This window comes from Trichosurus vulpecula, chromosome 4 (assembly GCF_011100635.1).
Source record: "Trichosurus vulpecula isolate mTriVul1 chromosome 4, mTriVul1.pri, whole genome shotgun sequence".
NCBI classification, from domain to species: Eukaryota; Metazoa; Chordata; class Mammalia; order Diprotodontia; family Phalangeridae; genus Trichosurus; species Trichosurus vulpecula.
Window position 1 is genome coordinate 389,884,386 of NC_050576.1, and position 21,855 is coordinate 389,906,240.

At 38.7% G+C, this 21,855-nt stretch overlaps 1 protein-coding gene across 1 annotated transcript in view; it reads left to right on the forward strand.

Annotated features, from left to right (window-relative positions):
- LOC118845825 overlaps positions 1 to 21,855 on the forward strand; it is an 85,294-nt gene that overhangs the window by 10,966 nt on the left and 52,473 nt on the right. The window contains exons 2-4 of the mRNA XM_036753866.1: positions 3,441 to 3,533; positions 11,521 to 11,598; positions 11,686 to 11,772. Coding sequence (XP_036609761.1) covers positions 3,441 to 3,533; positions 11,521 to 11,598; positions 11,686 to 11,772 — 258 coding nt within the window. The remainder of the gene's footprint in view (positions 1 to 3,440; positions 3,534 to 11,520; positions 11,599 to 11,685; positions 11,773 to 21,855) is intronic.

Consider the following 21,855-nt stretch of genomic DNA (forward strand, 5'->3'; position numbering starts at 1 on the left):
CTGTGTGACCCTGGACAAGTCACTTAAAGCCTATCTGCCCCAGTTTCCTCATCTATAAAATGAGCTGTAGAAGGAAATGGCAAACCACTCCAGTATCTTTGCCAAGAAAACCTCAAATAAGGTGACAAATAGTTGGACACCACTGGAACAAACTGAACAGCAACAGTAATAACAATAATTTAGATGACACAGTGGATAGAGCACTGAGCTTGGAGTCAGGAAGACTCATCTTCCTGAATTCAAATCTGGCCTCAGATATTTGCCAGCTGTGTGACCCTGGGCAAGTCACTTAACTCTGTTTGCCTCAGTTTCCTTATCTGTAAAATGAGCTGGAGAAGGAGATGGCAAATCACTCCAGGATCTTTGCCAAGAAAAGTCTAAATGGGGTCACAAAGAGTTGGGTATGACTGAACGACTGAACAAAAACAAATCAATACTCAGCAGCCCGAGGATCTGTTTCTATTTGAGTCTGACACCCTCTCTAAGACCTTTAATCTCATAGAAGGTGCCATCCTTTGTTGGTAGAGAGATCTTCTTGATCTGAGTAATACCATTGCTGTTGTTCTTCTTCCTCTCCCTCTTCTTCTTCTTCTTCCTTTGTTCTCCAAGAGAACCAATGACATCACCACTGGAACCATAGATTCAATCTGTATTCAGCCTCCCTGATGTCATGGTCCTCTTCAAGAATGAAGGACAAACCACAACAGCAATCACAAACACAATGTGTGGAAGTGCTTCAAATACTGAGAAGCACTATGCAAATGCAAGGTATTTTCCATAAAACTCCCCAAAAATTACCACTCAATTTCTTATGCCGACCCATGATATATTGAAACTAAGATGGGGAAAGTCCCAATGTGGAAAGGATCATGGTAGTGTCAATTAAATTTGAACAGACCCCAGTTTTATCATTTAAAAAGTGGGCATCATAAAGCCTGCCTTATAAATACCTACTTAACCTAATTTCTGATTATGTTTTTCTTTTTTAACTAAATCCAGAAGAAAAGGAAAATTTATCCTCCGAAGTTTCATACAGGGAGAATGTAAAAAGCTTGGAAAGTTTTAAGAAATTATAGGTATTTCAGAAATAAACTTTGAGCAGAAACAGAAAGTAGAGGTGACTCTTAAGTAATTAGAAAATACTTGGAAATGAAAAGTACTTGACACAACTACAAAGTACTTGTTAAAGTAATAGTGATAAAATACTAATCTCAAGGTGCCTCTGGATCTCTTAGCTAGAGGAGTAAACCTAGACGTAGTCAATGCTTTCCCCCCCTGATCAAAACTGCAGCTTTTCTCTAGGTTGAAATCACAGAAGGAATGGTAAACCTTTAGAAATCCCTAGGCAATAACAAACAAATTGGCTGCACAGAGCTCTTCATTAATCTGATCTTCAATATCCGGATAGCATATATTGTGCTATATATTCAGTCTTTGATGTATATATGAGGGACTCGGGGTTGTCATTTTATATACAAAAAAGATACATGGAAATAACTGGAAGCCACAAGAACTCCTCATCCATCCTCATTGCTGTCCCTTAGATTTGTCTTCTGTGTTTGCTGTCCATTCTATTGCCTCCAACCTGAGATCTCTCTCCCTTCCCCTCTCACACCCCATCACCATTTTTCATCAAACTTCATGGCTCTATCCATTCAGGATAGAATGGACAATGGCAGGATGAGCCAGCAGCAAGGAGGAAAGCTAGGAAGGAGGGATGAAAAATTGTTTCACCCCTCCACCCCTGCTGGGGGCTTTCCCAATGTCGATTCTACTATCTATGTCAGTATCCCCAAGCCCCATCAAATCTCCCATATCCCTCCTAGAGATCTCTTCCATTTTATTCTTCATCCCAGATGTCCTTATCTACCAAGGATCCTTTGATGAAATGTGTGGGATAACCTGAGTTTGGTTTTCTTCTAAAATGTAGAGAGAAGTGTTGCCTGAATCTTTTGCGCACAGACTCACCTTTAGCAACAAAATAAAACTTTATCTTTCCCCATAAGGTCTAAGTGTCCAGCAAAGGGACAATTGAGACAATGAGTATTCTATCAGGAAAGGGGAAACAGAATTAAATGTCAGACTATTTGAAAGCCAAAGTCACAAGGCATGTGGATTACAAGTCATCTTGAAACAATGGTAGACCATCACAAACATTCTGCAAAAACAAACCTTACCTTGCTCTCTTTACAAAATGTTATCCTCCTCTTATGTTACTATTCTTCCCTGGAGGATTATTGGATGAACTTATTAGTAATATAGTCAGTCATTCAGGAGTTTTTGGGAGGAAACATAGCCACTGCACCATTGGTAGAAGAGAAGAAAGTCACATCTGAAAAGATTCTTTCCTTATAAAATTAATAGTAATTAGTTAATATATCAAAACTTTTTAAAAAGAAGCAACATATGCAACTGAAATTTAAATACATTTATCATTTAATATAGTATTCATCATAAGCCGGCAGAAAAATACGTATTTTATATAGTAACTAGCTCTTTATGTTTATCAATTGGTTGAATGCCTAAAAATAAGAAAAGAATTTCTACCTACAAGAGAGCTTGTGACATTCTCTAACATTTCCTATCACATATTCATGTGAGCAAGCATTTTCACTTTATTTTTGTCTTAAGTTAAAATACAGAAATAAATTAGTTGCAGAACTAGATTTGTGACCATCAAAATTCAGTTTATATATGATTATTTTATTGTTAGACAATATAATTTCAAATTATAAATGGAAACAATATAATAATATAACTATAATATAATAAAGATATAATATAAATATAACATTTCAAATTATTACTTATTTCACTAAAATGTTATTTATATTCAACAACATTTATAAAATAAAGAAATTTGGTATGAAGTCTTCCAGATATTAGTAAGCATATGAGGTCTTGCTAAATTATCTATTTTAATTCTTATAGAATTACAGAATTCATTCTTACAGCATGTCCCATGTAAAATATTCATAGTAATTTTATAATTTGAGTTTTATCATTTTAAACTTGGAGTTTTCATAATTACAGGTAGAATAACATTTTATGTTTTTAATTATGATTAAAACGTAAATTTTAGTTTGGAGGCAAAAGCTACTGTAGTTATTATAAACACCTAATAAATACATCTAAAAGAATATTATAAGTAGCGTATCGGTGTGGGACAGGGGGGTTAACAGCACTTTTTTTGTAGAAAAATGTTCATGAAACAACACTTTTCCTTTGAATCTTACTCTAGGTTAGAAATTTTTCTCCATAGCTGTTTTTCTCCCAGATCAAGGATTGGAAAGCCTCCCCAACATTCATCTACAGATCACTCTTCTTAAAATAAATGTATTTGATAAAGTAACGTACGGTTGTAATAGATGGTAGTGGGGTATGATACAGTGATATCTGCAATACTAGCTTTAACAGAGTTTTATGTTCTTTCCCTGAAGGCCAAAATCAACAGCATTTGATTCCTAAACAAAAACTACTATCAAATGAACAAATAGCAGAAGCAATTAAAAAATCAAGAAGCATAGAAAAATGCAAGTATTTCATCTTTTATTACTTTTAACCTATGAGTGTATACATATACATAGAACTATAAAAATGTGTCATATGGTCTTATACATCTTTAATGTCTATAAAGTTCTTTCTTCACAACAACCCCACGAGGTTGGCAGTACAAGTATTATCATCCTTATTTTGTAGATACTCAGGCTCAGAGAGATTGTGACTTACCCATGGTCATGTAGCCAACAAGTGTCAGAGGCAGGATTTGAACCAGCTCTTCAGATTCTAAATCCAGTGTTTTTTCTGCTATGCCATAGTGCCTCTTTTAATGTTTTGAATGTTATGGTATCATGTATTTAGTTTTAGAAGGGACTTTCAAAACATCTAACCTAACTTCCTCATTTCATATATGAGAAACTGAAGCCAAGAGAGATTAATTGATTTGCCCTAGGTCACACAAACAGTAATTGTCAAAATTTGAACCCAGGTTCTGACTTAGGTCCAGCTTTCTTTCTCCCCTACCTAGTTGTCTCTAGCTATATCATCTTCAGATCATCTACTAACATACAGCTATTTTTCTAAATGAAACAACCATTAAGATAAAAAGGAAGCCATCTCTCAAAACTATATGTATAATTTCCAATTCACATGGGAGCTAAGCACAGTTTATTATGTATAATTTAGCATTTCTCTGGAGAGAACTTTAACATACAAAGGGGGGAGGGCTCTGACCATCAAATTCACTCAGTGGTTGCAAAAAAATAAATAAATAAAATCTTTCCAATGAAAACAAAACAAGGCCATCATAACAACTCTATAGAACAGGGAAGAATTTAATTCATGTCCAAAATATAATCCCAAATTGCAGGGGAAAAAAGTGGGGTCCATGAGAAACTCTTAGCTAACAGGCAATAAATGTAGGATTGGTATAAAAAAAGCCTGATCCACACATTAAATTACATTCATTCAATGACAAAAGCATCTGACTTTTTAATTTAATTGTGAAGAATTATAACTGAATAATTTCACTTCAGGGAAAAATACCTGGGGCAAGGAAATGGTGCCGACAGAAAGGGGTGAGGCTGTGGGGTGGTGGCATTGTAGAGAATAATCCCATCACAAGTGTAGAGAGGAGGCCAAGACTATCAAGGGAATTAATTTTTTAAAATATGTGAAGGAAGGTGGCCTAGACATGCTAGATCATCAAAACAATCTGGTTCTGGCTAAGAAATAAGGCAGCTGATGAGTGGAATAGATTAAGTACACAATACACAGTAGTAAGTGACCATAGTAATCTAGTGTTCAGTAAACGCAAAGATCAGAACTCACTGTCTGACAATTTCTGGGAAAAATGGGAAAGCAGTTTGGCGGAAATTAGGCTTACACCAACACTTCATACCATCTACCAAGATAAGGTCAAAATGGGTACATGATTTAGCAATAAAGGGTAATAGCATAAGCAAATTAGGAAAGCACAGACTACTTTACTTGTCAGATTTATGGATAAGGGAAAAATTTATGAACAAACAAGACACAGAGAATATTGTAGGATATAAAATAGATAATGTTGATTATCTGTTTGATTAAATCCAAAAGTCTTTGCACAAACAAAATCAATGCAGCCAAGATGAGAAGGAAAGCAGGAAACTGGGGGGAAATTTTACAGCAAATGTCTTTGATAATGGCCTCATTTCTCAAATATATAGAGAAATGAGTCAAATTTATAAAAATACAAGTCATTCTTCAGTTGATTAATGGTCAAAGGATATGACCAGTCAAAGATCAAAGGATAAAATTTTTAGAAGAAATCAAAGCTATCTATAGTTATATAAAAATGTTCTAAAACACTCTTGATTAGAGAAATGTAAATGTAAATTAAAACAGCTCTGAGGTACAACCTCACACTTATCAGATTGGCTAATATAACAGAAAAGGAAAATAACAAATGTTGAAGGGGATGTAGAAAAACTGAAACACTAATACACTGTGGAATTGTGAACTGATCCAACCATTCTGGAGAGAAATTTGGAAGTATGCACAAAGAGCTATAAAACTTTGCAGACCTTTTGACCCAGCAGTACCACTACTGTATCCCAGAGAGATCAAAGAAGAAGGAAAAGGTCTTATATGTCAAAAATATTTGTAGCAACTCTTTTTGTAGTGTCAAAGAATTGGAAATTGAAGGAATGCCCATCAATTGGGGAATGGCTGAACAAACTATGTGATGGAATACTATTGTGCTATAAGAAATGATGGTTTCAGAGAAACCTGGGAGGACTTTTATGAACTGATGCAAAGTAAAAATGAACAGAGTCAGAAGAACATTGTACACAGTAACAGCAATATTATATGATGGTCAACTGTGAATGACTTAGCTATTCTCAGCAACATAAAGATCTAACACAATTCTGAAGGACTTATGATAGAAACTTTTAACCACCCCCAGAGAAAGATCTGATGGAGTTTGAATGTAGATCAAACATACTTTGAAATTTTTCCTTATTTTTCTTCTTTTTTTGTTTCTGGTTTTGGTCTATGTTTTCTTTTGCAACATGGCTAATATCGAAATATGTTTTGCATGACTGCACATGTATAATCTATATCAGAGTGCTTGCCTTTTCAAGGAGGGGGGAAGAGAGGGAGAGAATTTGGAATGCGAAAACTATAAAAAATGTTAAAAAAATTTTACATGTAATTGAGAAAAATAAAAATATTCTTAAAAACAAAATAAAAAAATAAAAATGTGTAGAGAGGACAGACTTCCCCAGACAGTATGAACCATACTCTTTCAAGCATTATCAAAGATAAACCCCAGGAAACCACAGTGACAGGAGGTACCAACCCAAGGCCAGGAGAGGGAATGGTTTCATACTCTATAATGTAGGCCATTAGAGAACCATTAAGAGCAAGAATGATGCTATCTAAACCAATTTATAGAAGTACCTCCACAGATGTTAATGGCCAGGGCAAAGTCCTAGTTGCCCTGCCCTTGTTGTGGCTCAGTACTATTGCATAAAGATAAGAATGGTAGACAGTGACTTGGGTAAGACCACATTAGTATATCTTTTGAGTCCCCCAAACTCAGAATCAAGGCTCCCAGATTAAATACCTTCTCTGAATTTGTATATTAACTTTCCAATTTACATATTTAAATAGAACTGGAAAGCCATTATGGCAGTCTAACTTGAAATTTCAAATAAAGAAGCCAAAGATGTGTATATGTATAACCAAACACTTCACTTCAAGCCCCCAGTTTTCCATGTTGTTTTATCAAAAAAAACTAGTATAGCTAATAGAATATAAGCTTCTTGAGGGCAGGTGCTATTTCCTCTACAAAAGTCCAATTCTGATGTTTCCTTGTGATATTGACATAAACCAGAGTTCTCAAAACATATAGCTATGGGACCTTAGGCAAGTTACTCAACTCTCTGGGCCTCAGTTTCTTCAACTGTGAAATGAGAGAATTGAACTAGATTGCCTTTTAAGATTCTTTTTAGCTCCAAATCAATGATTCTATGTTCCCATGTCAGCAAAGTCCAGTCGAGCCAGAAAGGCTCCTAATTGCTTGACACAATATTTTTTCCAACTTTTTGTTATTATAAATAAAATTGCTCTGAAATACCTACCTACATAATGTACCTTTTCTTGAGGGAAATAACCTTCTCAGGGTGCAATCCCAGTTGTGGATGTTCTGGATTATATAGGTAACAATTTAGTCTCTTTAGTTTATTTGCATAATTCCAATTGTTTTCCAGAATGCTTATCAATTAACAGGTCTACCAACAATGCATTAGTTTACAGTGGGCAGGCTTTTGAAGATGATTTTTTTTGTCATAGATCACATTTTCAAAATCACGCAATTGGCTGATTACTGTGATGGTTCCTTGCCAAAAAAAAAAAGGCAATTGATTTAGCAAAATGACATACCTTCTTAAAGACTCTCATTCAATAACCCATGCTTATGTTAAGTGCATACGGAATTTCCAAATAAGTATAACCACAGAGATAATTGTTCAATGATCCTCTGATTACCAATATTAACTAAGGCATAAGCCAGAGATGCATGCATGCTGAAGGCATTTCTCATTGTCACAGGGAATATTCTGTGCTGAGCCTTTTAATTCCTAGCAGGAGGGAAAGTGATGAATCTCTTTTTCCTCAACATACTTAAAAATAGTGTAGAATCTCATTCATCTAGACTGGTTTTGATGTGACCCTACCTGAACACAGGTGTGTGGGCAAGATAACTTCTTCAGGGCCCTTGCAGCCCTGGAATTCAGTGATTAAACTTTCCTAGGGTCCCTTCTTGAAATTAATCCTTCTCAGATTTTGTAATTTGTTGAGTACATTGACTTCTGCGAGTTCCCTGGAAGTCACAAATTAAATAGAGTTGAGTATCTTTTTGGTGCCTATGCTCACATTAGGAAACATTACAGGGCGATTTTAAGACTGAATGCACTATGCATGAGATATAATGGCCCCATTAACACAACCAATTTGCATTATGCCCATTGTCCTCTTTAAGCAAATCGAAGAGGAAATAAGAATAGACAGAAAATACGTTCCAGAGAGAGACAGACAGAGGGGAGTGGTGAAGGAGAGTTAAGAAGGGAAAGTGAGCATGACAGAGTGGGAAAGAAGGAAGGATAGGGTGGGGCAGATGAAGTTAGGAAGAAACCTTTGGAAAGTGGACTTCAAGTCACCAGATGGATTTCTTTCCTCTGTCAGTGGAAAATATGCATGCGAGGTCAGCTAAGGAAAACCAAGCTGCTTCCAAATCCTGTTAAGATTTCTCTCGCTGCCCATTTTTGCTTTCTTTATACATGAAGCAGGATCATTTGATGCCACAGTGCATTGTGCTTGGCCCAGATATGCAAAGAACTCTGTCTCTTGGTCCAATACCAACAAACTAGTAACCCGAAATTCTTGTCCCCAGGGCAAATTTAATAGAAAAGGAGAGGAAGGAGGAGTAAACAATCTATTCTGCCACAGTTGAGTCAGGAAAGACAAGAATATTCCCTAAATAGTCCCCAAGTCACAGCATACAGTCCCTGATCTCCCAAGCCCAGAAGAGATAAGGAGAAGGTAGCAGACAGGGGAAGGAGGTGACTGGTAGGGGAAATCAAGCCCTGGGAGAGGGGTGCTATGGAAACATGGGGCATATCCTTTTATCTTGCTACTTCCCTCTTTACCCAAACCTAGTTAGACTCTGAATTAGAACAGGGTCGATCAAGTGACCTGGGTGCTCATTACCTCACTGATCAATTTACAGGATACTGAAAACTAAATATAGTTCCATGAGATGCTATTATGTTCAGTTTAGTTTTCTTCTACTTGAGGGTTGTAGTAGGGCTTGGCTTTCCTATAGATTTTTAGAAACCTCCGGCTCGGCCCTATGGACTACAAGTGATTTCTTCTGACATAGTTAAAACCCTGCCTCAGATGCTTCCTAACTGTGTGACCCTGGGCAAATCACTCATCTTTCCTAGGCCTCTGTTTCCACATCTGGAAAATGAAGGGGTTGGACTTGAAGACACGTAAGCTCTTTTCCAATCTAAATCTATGACTTCTTATCCTATGATCTCAAGGGGAACCAGCAGCATGCAGATGGATTGTCTTATGGGTATAACCTATGAAAGTAATAAAACACGGTAGAAAAAAACCAGCAACTCTATGTGGGGATTGAACTTCTAATGATAGCATCATTGTTATTTATTTCATATCCCCTGGCTGCCTTTTGAAGCCCTATTGAAAGCAGAATAAAGGCACTTCTGTCCCGAAGCCCAAGGAGCATGGAACCTTGCCATCTGACTTGAGCTGAAGCTTCCATATATGTGGTCTTCCCATTAGAATGTGACCTCCTAGAGACGGAGGAGTGTCTTGCTTTTCTTTTTGTGTCTTCCGTGCTTAGAACATGCTTTGTATATAGTAAGCACTTAAATAAATTATTCATTCATTTGTTCTTTCATTCATTTTTGGAGAGCTTAAAAGACACTTGCAACTATGCAAAATGAACCTGTATCTGGAGGTTTGGGAAAAATATTTAGTCATTACTCTCCTCCTCCTCCCATCCCCATAAAGACATCCATACGTCAGCTAAGAAATCACAGTCTTAATAACCCAATGCTATAATATGCAGTTTACTGTGAAAATCTGTTTTTGGCCTTCCAAATCAACAAATACCATCGTATGTTCACCATATTTTTATAGCCACACTCACACAAATGAATGTTAAAGCTGGTTTAGAGCAGATGAGAGCCACAGAAAGCTCTCAAGGTTGCCAGATTGCCCTCAGTTCCATTCTCTGTGATTATTTTTCAAGGAAGGTTTTCCTGGAATTGAATGATCAAGTGGCAGCTTTGTCTCTGAAAGACCTGTAGGTTACATTTTACAAAGTGCATTAAATAATGGAAATTATATGCGCCTGTGTGTGTGTGTGTGTGTGTGTGTGTGTGTGTGTGTATACACACAGCCAAATATTTACTTATTTATACATGTACATATGCTATTGTTGTATAGTTTACATATTCAACTTTATGTAATAGGAAAAGTCCAGGAGTGAGGAGGTCCAGGTTCAGGTCTTTTTGCCATTACTTTCTAGGCGTGTGTCTTTGAGCAAACGCCGTGCCTGAGTTTCTTTTATCTGTAAAATAGGGCTAAGAAGGGGAAGAAGAATACTGATACTTCTGGAATGCATTAGCCTTGACAGAGTTCTTTACACAGGATAATGCTCCAGTTATCATTGTCATAGAGTGGTTGTAAAGAACACATGAGATCGGAGAAGATAATGCGTGTTAAGTATGCTTCGTGATGGTCAAGTGCTACGCAAGTATGAAGTTCCAACACTTATTAACTGTGTGACTGATGGCAAGTCATTTTAAAAACAAACAAACAATCTTCTCCGTGCCTCAGTTTCCCTAGATGTAAATGAGGTTGATAATACCTATAGCAGCTACTTCATCAGGTTGCCATTAGGATCAAACAAAATCATGTAGGTAAAGTGGGTTGCAAACATTAAAATGCTATAAAAATATCAGTTATTATCACAGTGAGTTTATCATTGTCATGTGATACAGAGACAGTGTGTGCTTCATAGTTAAAAAAAAATTTTATCTGTCTCCCATTGGCAATTGCCCTCTTCTCTGAAGGAGGCAAACCAGGAGCTGAAAGGCCCGCAGCCCCATTCCCCTCCAGGGTAGCAACTCTCCTGCTTGACAACAGGCATTTCTCTGCTACCGTTCAGTGAGTCTCAACAAAAGACAGATGGCCTCTTACTAAACACTACACATGCTCAGAAATTGATGAACAGAAAAATTTCGTGAGCAGTTGGTGCCACAAGGGATGGTATTCCTTCATTTCCCTTCCCATGCCCGCACTGTGACAGGAGCTTGTTACTCGCAAGTACACAGCAGTATATTCATTCTTGCCCTTCCTCTGTTCATCTCTGGGAAATCCCCCTGCCAGAGGCTGTGGGGAGGCCCCCTCCCTCATTCAGCATAGAAACTGCCTGCCGGCCTGCAGACTCGGGTGCCTCCCCTGCCTTAGGCAGCATGCAGTGTATGATTTCATTGAGTCATTTCTTTGTTGGAGGCGGTTTACATTTGCAGCTCCATCCCAATAGTGTGCAGTAGCAAGAACCATGAAATCCAATTGCAGATATTCCATGGTGCCTTCCACTTGACTAGCTATGTAATTAATCAAGACAAAAGGCATCGGGGCTTATTTCTTTTCAGCAGCGGTGCTCTTCTTCCTAGATCTGTCTAGGACAATTAAAGTGTAAACAGTGAGAGTCAGAACAATTGGCCACTGGTGTTCTCTTCATCTCTGTCTGTCTGTCTGTCTGTCTATCTGTCTGTCATCATCCAACAATCTATTTGTTTTTTTATTGGATTGTATATTTGACCTATTTATTTATTGGATTGTTTATTTCATCTATTTGTCTATTTATCAGATTATTTATTTGAGTACTAATTTAATTTTTTAATCTTTCCCCTACCTCTCCCTCCCCCTCCAATGTAGATGCATCTGACTCTCCTAACAATCTTTGGATTAATCAAATTTTAAATACCTTGGAGAATCACTTGGGCAAAACTGAAGGTCAGGAAATAAGATCAGAATTCATTTTTACTGAAACGAAAAAATAGCTGCCAGCTATTAATGTGCTTTTAATATTCCTGTTTACAGGTTCCCAAGAAAATGCTTCTCAAGACAAAGAAACTGGTGAACTTATCGGAGACTTTCCAGAGTCTGTTGACCTAGATAAAGCACATGGTAGGTAATTTTTTCTAGCTATTATATTCTTATCAACACAGTTCTATATTTGAAGCATGTTCTATATTTGAAATCTAAACACTTAGCATGAACACTTTCGTTGTATTTTGTAGACACATTGCTATGGTCAAGAAGGTAACGCTAACTATACTTTTCATTTGTGTTATATTTCATGATTACAATGTTACTCATATACACCATCGTATTTGATTTTCATGACAAGTATTGTGTTAAGCAGGGCAGGTATTTTGTATAACAAGCTGAAGCCAGCTTGGAGAATTGCAGTTTTATTGCAGAGAACTGACATCTGGAAGGACAGGGTAGGGTTTACTTTGTCACCAGGGAATTCACACAAGGTGGTTGGAGTACTTTCTTGGAGTACTGAATGGGCCCAGGGCCTGGAAGGACCATGAGAAAAAGAGAATCAATATGGAAAGAAATCACATTCTTACCTTCATGGAAGTTCACATGTTAATGAGGGTGCCAAACTGACCCTTTCCTAGGTTCACCTTCATCTATTTAGATGACTACATCTGACCAGGGTGGACTGGCTGCCTGGCGACCCAAACAATTCAGAACTTCTAACGGGGGTGGGGAACCTGCTGCCTCGAGGCCACATGTGGCCTTCTAGGTCCTCAAGTGTGGCCCTTTGACTGAATCCAAACTTCACAGAACAAATCCCCTTAATAAAAGGATTTGTTTTAATAAAACAAAGGTAACATCAATGCAGGCCGTCCTTGGGGTATCCCAGGCTCTCTTTTCACAGTTATCATAGCTCTAGAGATAGAAGTACCATTATAGGCCATCTAATTAAAATCCCTCATATTACAGATGAGAAAACAGGTCCTTGGAAGTATCCGGGATCACAGAGATAGTAAGCTAAGACATAGGTACCTTGACCCCAGGGCCAATGTTCTTTCCAGCATGCCTAGCTGCTTCTGCCTCTTTGGTGGAATTTGCTCCTGCTGCCCAAATTCCCAGACATGGCTTGTTGTTCATCCTTCATTTTTGATCTTACATATGAGGAAAGTGACACGTCAAAGAGGAGGCTCAAGTGACTTTTCCAAGGTCACACAAGTAATACTATAGATGTCAGGACTGAGAGCCAAACCCAGCTCTTCTGATTCCAAGTCTAGGACCCAGTTATAGCACATACATTTTGCAGAGAGCTGTGCTAAGCTAAACTTTAGCATTTGGCAACCCTCATGTTTTTTCTTTAACTTTGTATGAGGTAAGCCCTGTAATCAGAAAAAAAAGCCACCCTTTTGGTGTAGTTAAAGGCATGCTGGCTTTGGATTCACAGGACCTAGGTTCAAATTTTGGCCCTGCCACTTACTACCTGTGTGATGCTGGAACGTCATTCAGTGCTTCTGTGCCTCTGTTTTCTCATCTTTAAAATGAGGAGGTGAGACTAGATCAGGCCTGCACAATATACAGCCCATCAAAGCAGCCCGTAGGCTTTATGTTATGCAGGCCTGTTTTCTATCCTCTATATTTTTCAGCCCGAAATCCTTTCAAGGGCTGTAAGTGGTACAGGCCAAATGTTGTGCAGGCCTAGACTAGATGGTCTGTGAAGCCCCTGCCATCTCAATTCTAGCCAAGAATGTATTAAGTGCAAACTATGTGCCAGTACCTATGCCAAGCAATGAGGATACAAAGGGGAAAAAAACAGTGTCTGCCCTCAAGGAGCTCATGGTCTAATGGGGGAGACAATGTGCAAGCAACTATGTACAAAAAAGTTATAATAAAGGATAAACTGGACATCATTATAGAAGAAAGGCACTAGCATTAGGGCAGACAAGCTTCTTACAGAAAGTAGGACCTAAAGGAAGCCAGGGAAGCTGGAAGGTGGAAATTAAGGAGACAATTCCAGGCATAGGGAAACCAATGTAAATACACAGTTAAGAGATGGAGTATCTTATGTGAGGAACAATAAAGAGAGGCCAGTGTCACTGGATCTCAGAATATTTGGAAGGGAGCATGACTGTGAGAGTTGAGCTAGAAAGAAAGCTGAGTGCCACGGAGTCGACACTTTTGAATTGTAGTGCTGAAGAAGACTTTTGAGAGTCCCTTGGACATCAAGGAGATCAAATCCATCAATATTTAAAGAAATCCAGGCTTTTCACTGAAGATGAAGCTTAAATGCCTTGGCCACATAATGAGAAGATGGGACTCATTGGAAAAGACCTTGATGTTAAGAATGATTGAAGGCAAAAAGAAAAGGAGATGGCAGAGGATGAGATGGATAGAGAGTGTCATGGAAACAACAAATACGAGAGGTAGTAAAGGATAGAAGGGCCTGGCGTACTACCATCCATGAGGTCACGGAGAGTCTGACATGACTGAATGACTCAACAAAAACAACAAAAAGGTACAAGAAGACTGGAAAGGTGGGAGGGGAGCAGATTATAAAAGGCCAAATAGAGGATTTAATATTTGATCCTGAAAACAAAAGGGAGCCATTGGAGTTTATTGAAAGATGTGGGGGGAGGAGTGGCACGGTCAGACTTGAGCTTTAGAAAGATTATTTTGATAGCTGAATGGAAAATGAAGTGGAGAGGAAAGAGACCTGAGGCAGAAAGAGCAACCAGACTATTACAATCTTCCAGTTGTGTGGTGATGAGAGCCTGAAGTAGGGTGCTGACAGTGTCAGATGAGAGAAGGGGGGCTACATGAGGCATGTCGAGAAGGTAAAATTGACAAGCCTTGTCAACAGATTGGATATAGGAGGTGAGAGAGAGTGAGGAGTCTGGAATGACACCTAGAGTGAGAGACTTGGAAGAAAGTGGGGCCCTTGACAATGATAAAGAAGTTAGCAGGGTAGCTAGGTGGCTCAATGGATAGAGCGCTTGCCCTGGAGTCTGGAGGATCTGAGTTCATGTGGCCTCAGACACTTAGTAGCTTTGTGACCCTGGGCAAGTCACTCTATTGCCTCAAAAAAAAAAAGATGAAGTTAGCAAGAGGGGAATGTTAAGGGGAAAGATGATGAGTTCAATCTTGGATATGTCAAATTTAAGATGTCTATAGGAAATCCAATTCAAAATGTCCAATAGGCAGAGTAGAGAAAGGCAATAAATTAAGAAAAGCTTGTATACAAAAATTTATGCAAACAAATAAACAGAATAAAAAAGGCCCAGGGTAAATTAAGAAGTTAAATTTTCTTGAGAGCAGGTACTGGATTGTCTTTGTCTTTGTACCCCTAGCTCCTAGCACCATGTGCCTAGAACATATAAATAAATTAGATATGACTTCCCTCAAAAATCTTAAAATCAGAAAGAATGACATATTCATAATTGATAATGACACAAAGGAGAAAGAGATAAAAGTAAAGACGTTCAAAAAGTGCCATGAGTAATTTCAGAAAGAAAAGAAGCCACTTTCAGGGAGGATGAAGTGGGCTAAAGGAGTTGTGGTACATGTTTCTAATCAAGGAGCCCACTGGAAACAGCAAGGCAAATGTGGCATTGAAAAGGAGCCAGTCCCGGGTATGCTCTCCAGAAGGGCTGGTCACTGTTACATTTGATTTCCTCCTCTTCCTATAATTTTCTTTTTCAAATCTGTCCCTTTCTCTGAACTCCCTCCACAACTACCTTTATTCAAGTTCTCATATTAAAATATTCGGCTAACCAGGCTTTCCACCTCTGTTAGTCTTTTACTTTTCTGAGTCATCCTTCTTCATTTACAACATAGTCTTAAAAATCTCTCAAATGTGTTTCTCTGAACATGTCATTCCTCTTCCAAAAAAAACTCTCAGCACCCCCTACTTCAAGCTTCTAATCTTGGCATTCAAGCTTCTCAAACTTGCCAGTTTTAGCTCCTATTACTACCCTCCACATACTCTTATCTGCATCCCAGCTAAGCTGAATTACTTTTATTCATTAATTCAGCATTTCTCAAGAACCTCTATGCTGAGCACCATGTTAGGGGATGAAAACAAACTAGCCCATGCCCTGAAGAAGCTGACATCTTATTTGGCGGAAACAAATATTTGCATAGAAAATTCAGTACAAAATAAATACAATGTAGATACAAAATTTCCTGGGTGTGAGTACTAGCAACTAGGACATCAGGGATAAGTTTCCTGTAAGAAGAAGCACTTAAGTAAGCTCAGCTTTGAAGAAAGGTAAATATTCTATGTTGTTTTGGAGTTGTTTCAGTTGTGTCCAACTCTTCTTGACCCCATTTAGGGTTTTCTTGGCAGAGATACTGGAGAAGTTTGTCATTTCCTTCTCCAGCTCATTTTACAGATAAAGAAACTGAGGCAAACAAGGTTAAGTGACTTGCCCAGGGTCACACAGTTAGTAAGTGTCTGAAGCTGGGTTTGAATTTAGGAAAATGAGTCTTCCCGATTCCAAGCCCAGTGCTCTATCCATGGCACCATTTAGCTGCCTGGAATTCTATGTAGCTGAGGTAGGGAAGAAGTCTTGAAGTCACAGTCTTGGGAGAGACTGTACAAAAGCAAGGTGACAGGAGATGGAACTTTGTGTAAGCCATTTAACTGGAACAAAGATCTAGCTCATGAAAAAGAGTCGTGCTCAGTAAACCTGAAAAAGTAACCCAGGGCTCAAAAAGACGAACATTCTCAACTCTCATTCTGTTCTCCTTCCTCATCACATCTTTTCACCTTGCCTTCCACATCAGACAGGGATTCACTTAACTTCACCTGCTGATGTCCCTTCGAGGTCAAAATCAGGTGCTACCTTCACCACAAAATCTCCTCCAACTTCAATAAGCTTTCCTTCCTCCAGTTTCTCATAGCACTTTGCCTGGACATTTCATTTACACTCATCTCACTTTATCTGGTATCCTTGCCATTTGTCTAAGTCTGTCCCTCATCAGACTTAGGTCCTTGGGAGCAAGGTGTAGATAGATAGATAGATAGATAGATAGATAGATAGATAGATAGATAGAAAAATGCCTGTGTATATGTGTATGTGTATATATGTATATGTACATATATAGATGTGCATGGGCATATGGATACATTGTATATGTGCATGGCTGTATGTATTGTACATCTGTACATATGTGTGTAAATGTATATATGTGTTTTAGGTGTATTGTATATGTATATGTATGTACACATGTGTATACACACATGTACAGTGTGTATAGATGTGTGACCACATGTACATCTTGCATGTCTATGTGTACATGTTATCCGTGTGTACATGTGTGCAAATATGTGTATATGTAGGTGCATATATAAGTATGCACACGTGTATGCACAATACATATATGTATATGGATGTATGTATGTGCATCTCTATATGTATTGTACATGTGTGTACAACAAATGTATATGTGTAAATGTATATAGGTGTAAGTATATATAGGTGTGTGCACATGTGTATATATGTATATGCATGTGTGTATGTGCATATATATCCTCATACCTCCTGAATACAGTAGGTGCTTAATGATTGAGTGAGTGAGGGATAGACTAGGATTAAGCCTACCAGATAGGAGTGAGAGTGGAAAGGAAGGGATGTATGCCAGATAAGAGAGATATTGCCAAGGCAGAATCAGTAAGACTCAGTGAGCTTCCTTAAGGAAAGGGACTGTTTTTGCTTTTTCTTAGTTTGTCCAGCACCTAGTGCCTGGTACATGTAAGTACTTAAAGGGGCTAAAATCAGGGAATAAAGTATAGAATCTGTTTTATGTTGAATTTATTGCTTTCCTATTGGCTAATATTTTAGGTCCCATTTACTTGAATTCTACTTCTCCCTTGTTGCTAAGAGTTGTCTGTAACTAATTTGTAACTTTAACTTCCATTGGATTATTATTCCTGAAACCTGAAGAAGATATGATGGAGACTCACTCTTCTTTTAAAAATAGAGAGGTGTTGATTTTTTTTTAATCTTGCCTACATTTTCTGCTCCTATAGAAAGAGCTATTCCTTAAAGCAAAGAATTTCTGGGCAGAGACAGAGAGAAGAGAGAGAAACAGAGACAGAGACAGAGAGGAGGAGGAGAAGAAGGAGAATGAGAAAGATTTTTAAAATCAGCAAAATCAATCAATATATTTTTAAAAAGCAGATATCATATGCAATTTTCCACACAGTGAACCCCAACCTTCTGCAGAGTGAGACAATCTTTAAAGGGCATATTCCTCCTGAAATCCCAGTCCACTCATGACAAAGGGCTAAAGAAACAGGCTGAGCCATGATAACATTTCCAAGTATCTCCCTCTGGGAACCTTATATCTGGCAATTATTGCTTTCCTTCCCTTACTTCCTCCTACAGCACTTCTATGCCAGCCTGAGTCATACCTTTTAACTTTTAGAAAAAGCTAAATTGGGATTATTAAGGCAGCTCCCAATTTAGCTTTGCACCTAGAGAGTAAAGAATACATTTAAGGTGGAACCTTCTCTAGAAACATGATTCTAAGGTGCTGTTCTATGGTCACAGTCTTACAACTAAAGACCACCAGGAGTGATTTGGAACGGAGGAGCTAGGAAAGAAATCTATGATGGATGGTTAAAGAAAATGAGATAATTTAAGACTGAGTTTATTTAACATGGTTGCCTATCCTTGTCGTTTCCATTTCTTCTCTTCCCATTCCTTTTTTTAAAAAAATCAACAATCCATTATTAAATGTCAGATGTGCACTAGACACTATGCTCAGTACCAGGCATAAAAATACAAAAACAAAACAATCCTTGCTTTTTAAGAATTAGAAATTGAAGGGATGTCCATTAATTGGGGAACAGCTGAACAAGTTGTGGTCTATGAATGTAATGAAATACTATTATTGTTCCATAAGAAATGATGAGCAAGTGAATTTCAGAAAAACCTGGAAAGACTTAGATGAACTGATGCTGAGTGAAGCAAGTAGCAACATTGTAATAGCAACATCGTGCATGATCAGCTTTGATAAACTTAGCTCTTCTCAGCAATGCAACAATCTAACACAATTCCAGGAGACTCATGATGAAAAATGCTATTCACATCCAGAGAAAGATCTATGGAGTTGTAAGGTTAATGGGGAATAAGATCTTCTCTGCCCATCAATAAGCCTCATGTGGAGCCCATTAAGGGAAGCTTGCTTGCTTGTAGGAAGGCTTACACACCTTTTGCTAATTTCTAATTAGACACTGAATCAGGAGGGTTGTGATACCTTCTGGCTCTGAGCCTACTAGCTGAAAGAGTATGTATATTCTGAGAGATGAGCTTTTGCTTTAGGGGTTTGCTTACAAGAAGGATCTTGTGATTCCCTGGTCGAGACTTTGAGTGGCCATCTGTTCAGAGCACCCCAACTGCTCAGAGGTAAAGGCTCTCTCAATTCAGTAGTGGATGGAAAATATATTTAGCAGTATAGCTTTGATTCAGGCTGTAGAGCCCTGTCTGTTGGCCTTTATTTCTCTTCTCTGTATTTTCTTTGTTTGTATTTTATGTAATTAAAGAAGATCATTGACCCTTGGAACAGCTAACTGTCCTAGTAAAGCAGATCAAAGAACCTGTATTAGCAGCCATCTTGGGTGTGCCAGTGTGGTTGCCATTACAGGAGTCTGAATGTAGATCGAAGCATACTATTTTCTCTCTTTTTGTTTGTTTTTTTCTTTCTCGTGGTTTTTCCCTTTTGTTCTGATTCTTTTTTCACAACATGATTAATGTAGAAATATATTTAATATGATTACACATATATAGCCTATATCAGATTGCCTGCTGTCTTGAGGAGGAGGGAGGTGAGGGAGGGGCATATATATATATATATATATATATATATATATATATATATAAAAGTGAATGTTGAAAACTAAAAAATAATCCTTGCTCCCACAGAGCTTACTTTCTATTGACAGAAAACAACAGGTATGTGTAACAACAGACTAGAACCCTAGACTAAGATCTAGAGGTGCCCTCTCTCAGTAAGAGGCTCCTCACCTCTGAACTCACATGCCTGGTTCAGTATTTGAGGAACCTGACCTCTAAAGAGAAGGTCAGATTCTTTCTTGCATTGTTTGGCTCATTATACTATACCCAGAAAACCTGAAGGGAAATCCCCCAAAACTTAGGAGTCTAAGACCTCCCCAAAAGGAACAGGAAAGATGCTCTTATACAATGTATTTTCTCCATGCAAAAGAAACGCTCAAAACCAAAAAGATTTATAAGCATACTATTAATAAAGACTTAGAACATGATACCAATGCCCCATAGCAGCTGTTAAATAACCTGGAAGTGGGGCAGCGGGAAGGAGATTTGCTTAAAACATTAAAACATGAAACATTTAGTGGGATTGCTAAACATCAATTTTACCTTCAGTTTGGCTCTACAACCTCTAAACAACCCCATCAAGGTCCACGTTTTTGGGAAAGCCAGACATAGTCTTGGTCTCATCCTCTTTTCTGTGGTCATCTTTTCTGTGAAGCATTGTAGTAACTGCATTGCTCCTGCATTACCTGGGCAGCTAGGTGGCATTGGGCTCGGAGTCAGAAATACCTGAATTTGAATTTGACCTCAGATACTTATTAGCTGTGTGACCCTGGGCAAGTCACTTAACCTCTATTAGCCTCAGCTTCTACATCTGTAAAATGGATATAAACATAGTACCGATCTCCCAGTTGCTTACCATAGTGCCCGATACATAGTAGGTACTATATAAATTTTAGCTATTATTGTTAAAGAAAGCTTTTCCCAAAGTGCAGTTGGTACCAACTATAAAAGACGAGAACTCCAGAACTCAGAGGCAGCTACTCTAAAAAAGTCAATTTCATCCATGCCCAAGGAAAGAATACAAAGTGAAAAAGGCAGCCAGGAACCCAAGACCCAAACTTAGGCCCACTCAAGCAACACACGTGTCTGCTGCTACATACTAACAACCATCATGGGTTTTGGGAGAGAGGAAGTGAAGAGACATTCATCCCCTCCCCCAAGGGAAGTCCAAGAGAGAGCCCCTTTAGAGGCCTCACATACTTGGCAGAGAGGAAAAGAGAGCCTTACTCACTTCTTAATCTCTTACAATCTGGCTTCAGACACCCCCACTTAAATTGAAACAGCTTTCTCCAAAGTTATGAGTGATCCTAAGGCAGGGGTAGGGAACCTGCCGCCTTAAGACCACATGTGATTTGTTCTGTAAAACTTGGATTCAGTCAGATGATGACACCCAAGGACCTAGAGGGTCCTTAAGGCTGCAGGTTCACCACCCCTGCTCTAGAGAAACCTCCATTCTGTCTGGTGATTCCTTCCTGGGTCCACCATTTTTGCCGTGCTTTATGTCACTCAAGCTTAAATTCACTTACCAGAATACTCTTCCTCCCCCGCTGCCACCCTCCCCACATATGTACCCTTTATCCTTCACTTCCAGCTTTCCTATGTACATCTTCTTCCATCAAAATGTTGTTATTGTTGTGTTTGTCCTTCATTCTCGAACAGGACCATGACATCACAGAGATGATGACATGACTTGCAGTTGACTTTGATTTGAGGGAGGGAGGGATGTGCAAGATCACCAGCCTCACTTTCCTCTCCAGACCCATCTGAGTCCAGTAGCAAGATATTCATCAGAATGACTGGAGATAGCCCAGGATGCAATGGGAGATCCCGGCCCTTTTAGGCTAAGGCCTTATAGGTTCGCACTTTGAGTGAGGTAATGCCCATTCAGTGAATAGGCCTCTTAGAGAAGTGAGTTGAGGGATGGCTCCTTGAATAAAAAAAATAAAAATAAATAAAACTGGGAGGGGAAGACCCTCAGGGTTGCTGGCCAAAAGAGAAACAGTTACTATTTACATTTGCTCTGAGCCAGGAGGATCCAAAATAAAGCCATTAAGCGGTGCTTGGGCAGGGAGCTATTGTCCAATCTATGAGCTAAGGAAGGAAGTAAAGAAACAAGGATGGAAGGAAGGAAGGGAGGGAGGTGGGAAAGGGAGGGAGGGAAGAAGGAAGGAAGAAAGACATCTAGCCAGTAAAGCCCAAGTTATGGCCATCAAAATTTACCATCCTTTGAAGAGGAGAAGAGGAAGAAGGAGAGGGAGAGGACAAGCTGAGTTACCCAGCTGGCTGGGTCTCCATTCAGGCAGCTCAGACTACTCACAGGTTGCGTTTGTCTGTTTTCAAAGAGAACCATGACTTTGATTTGAGTGAG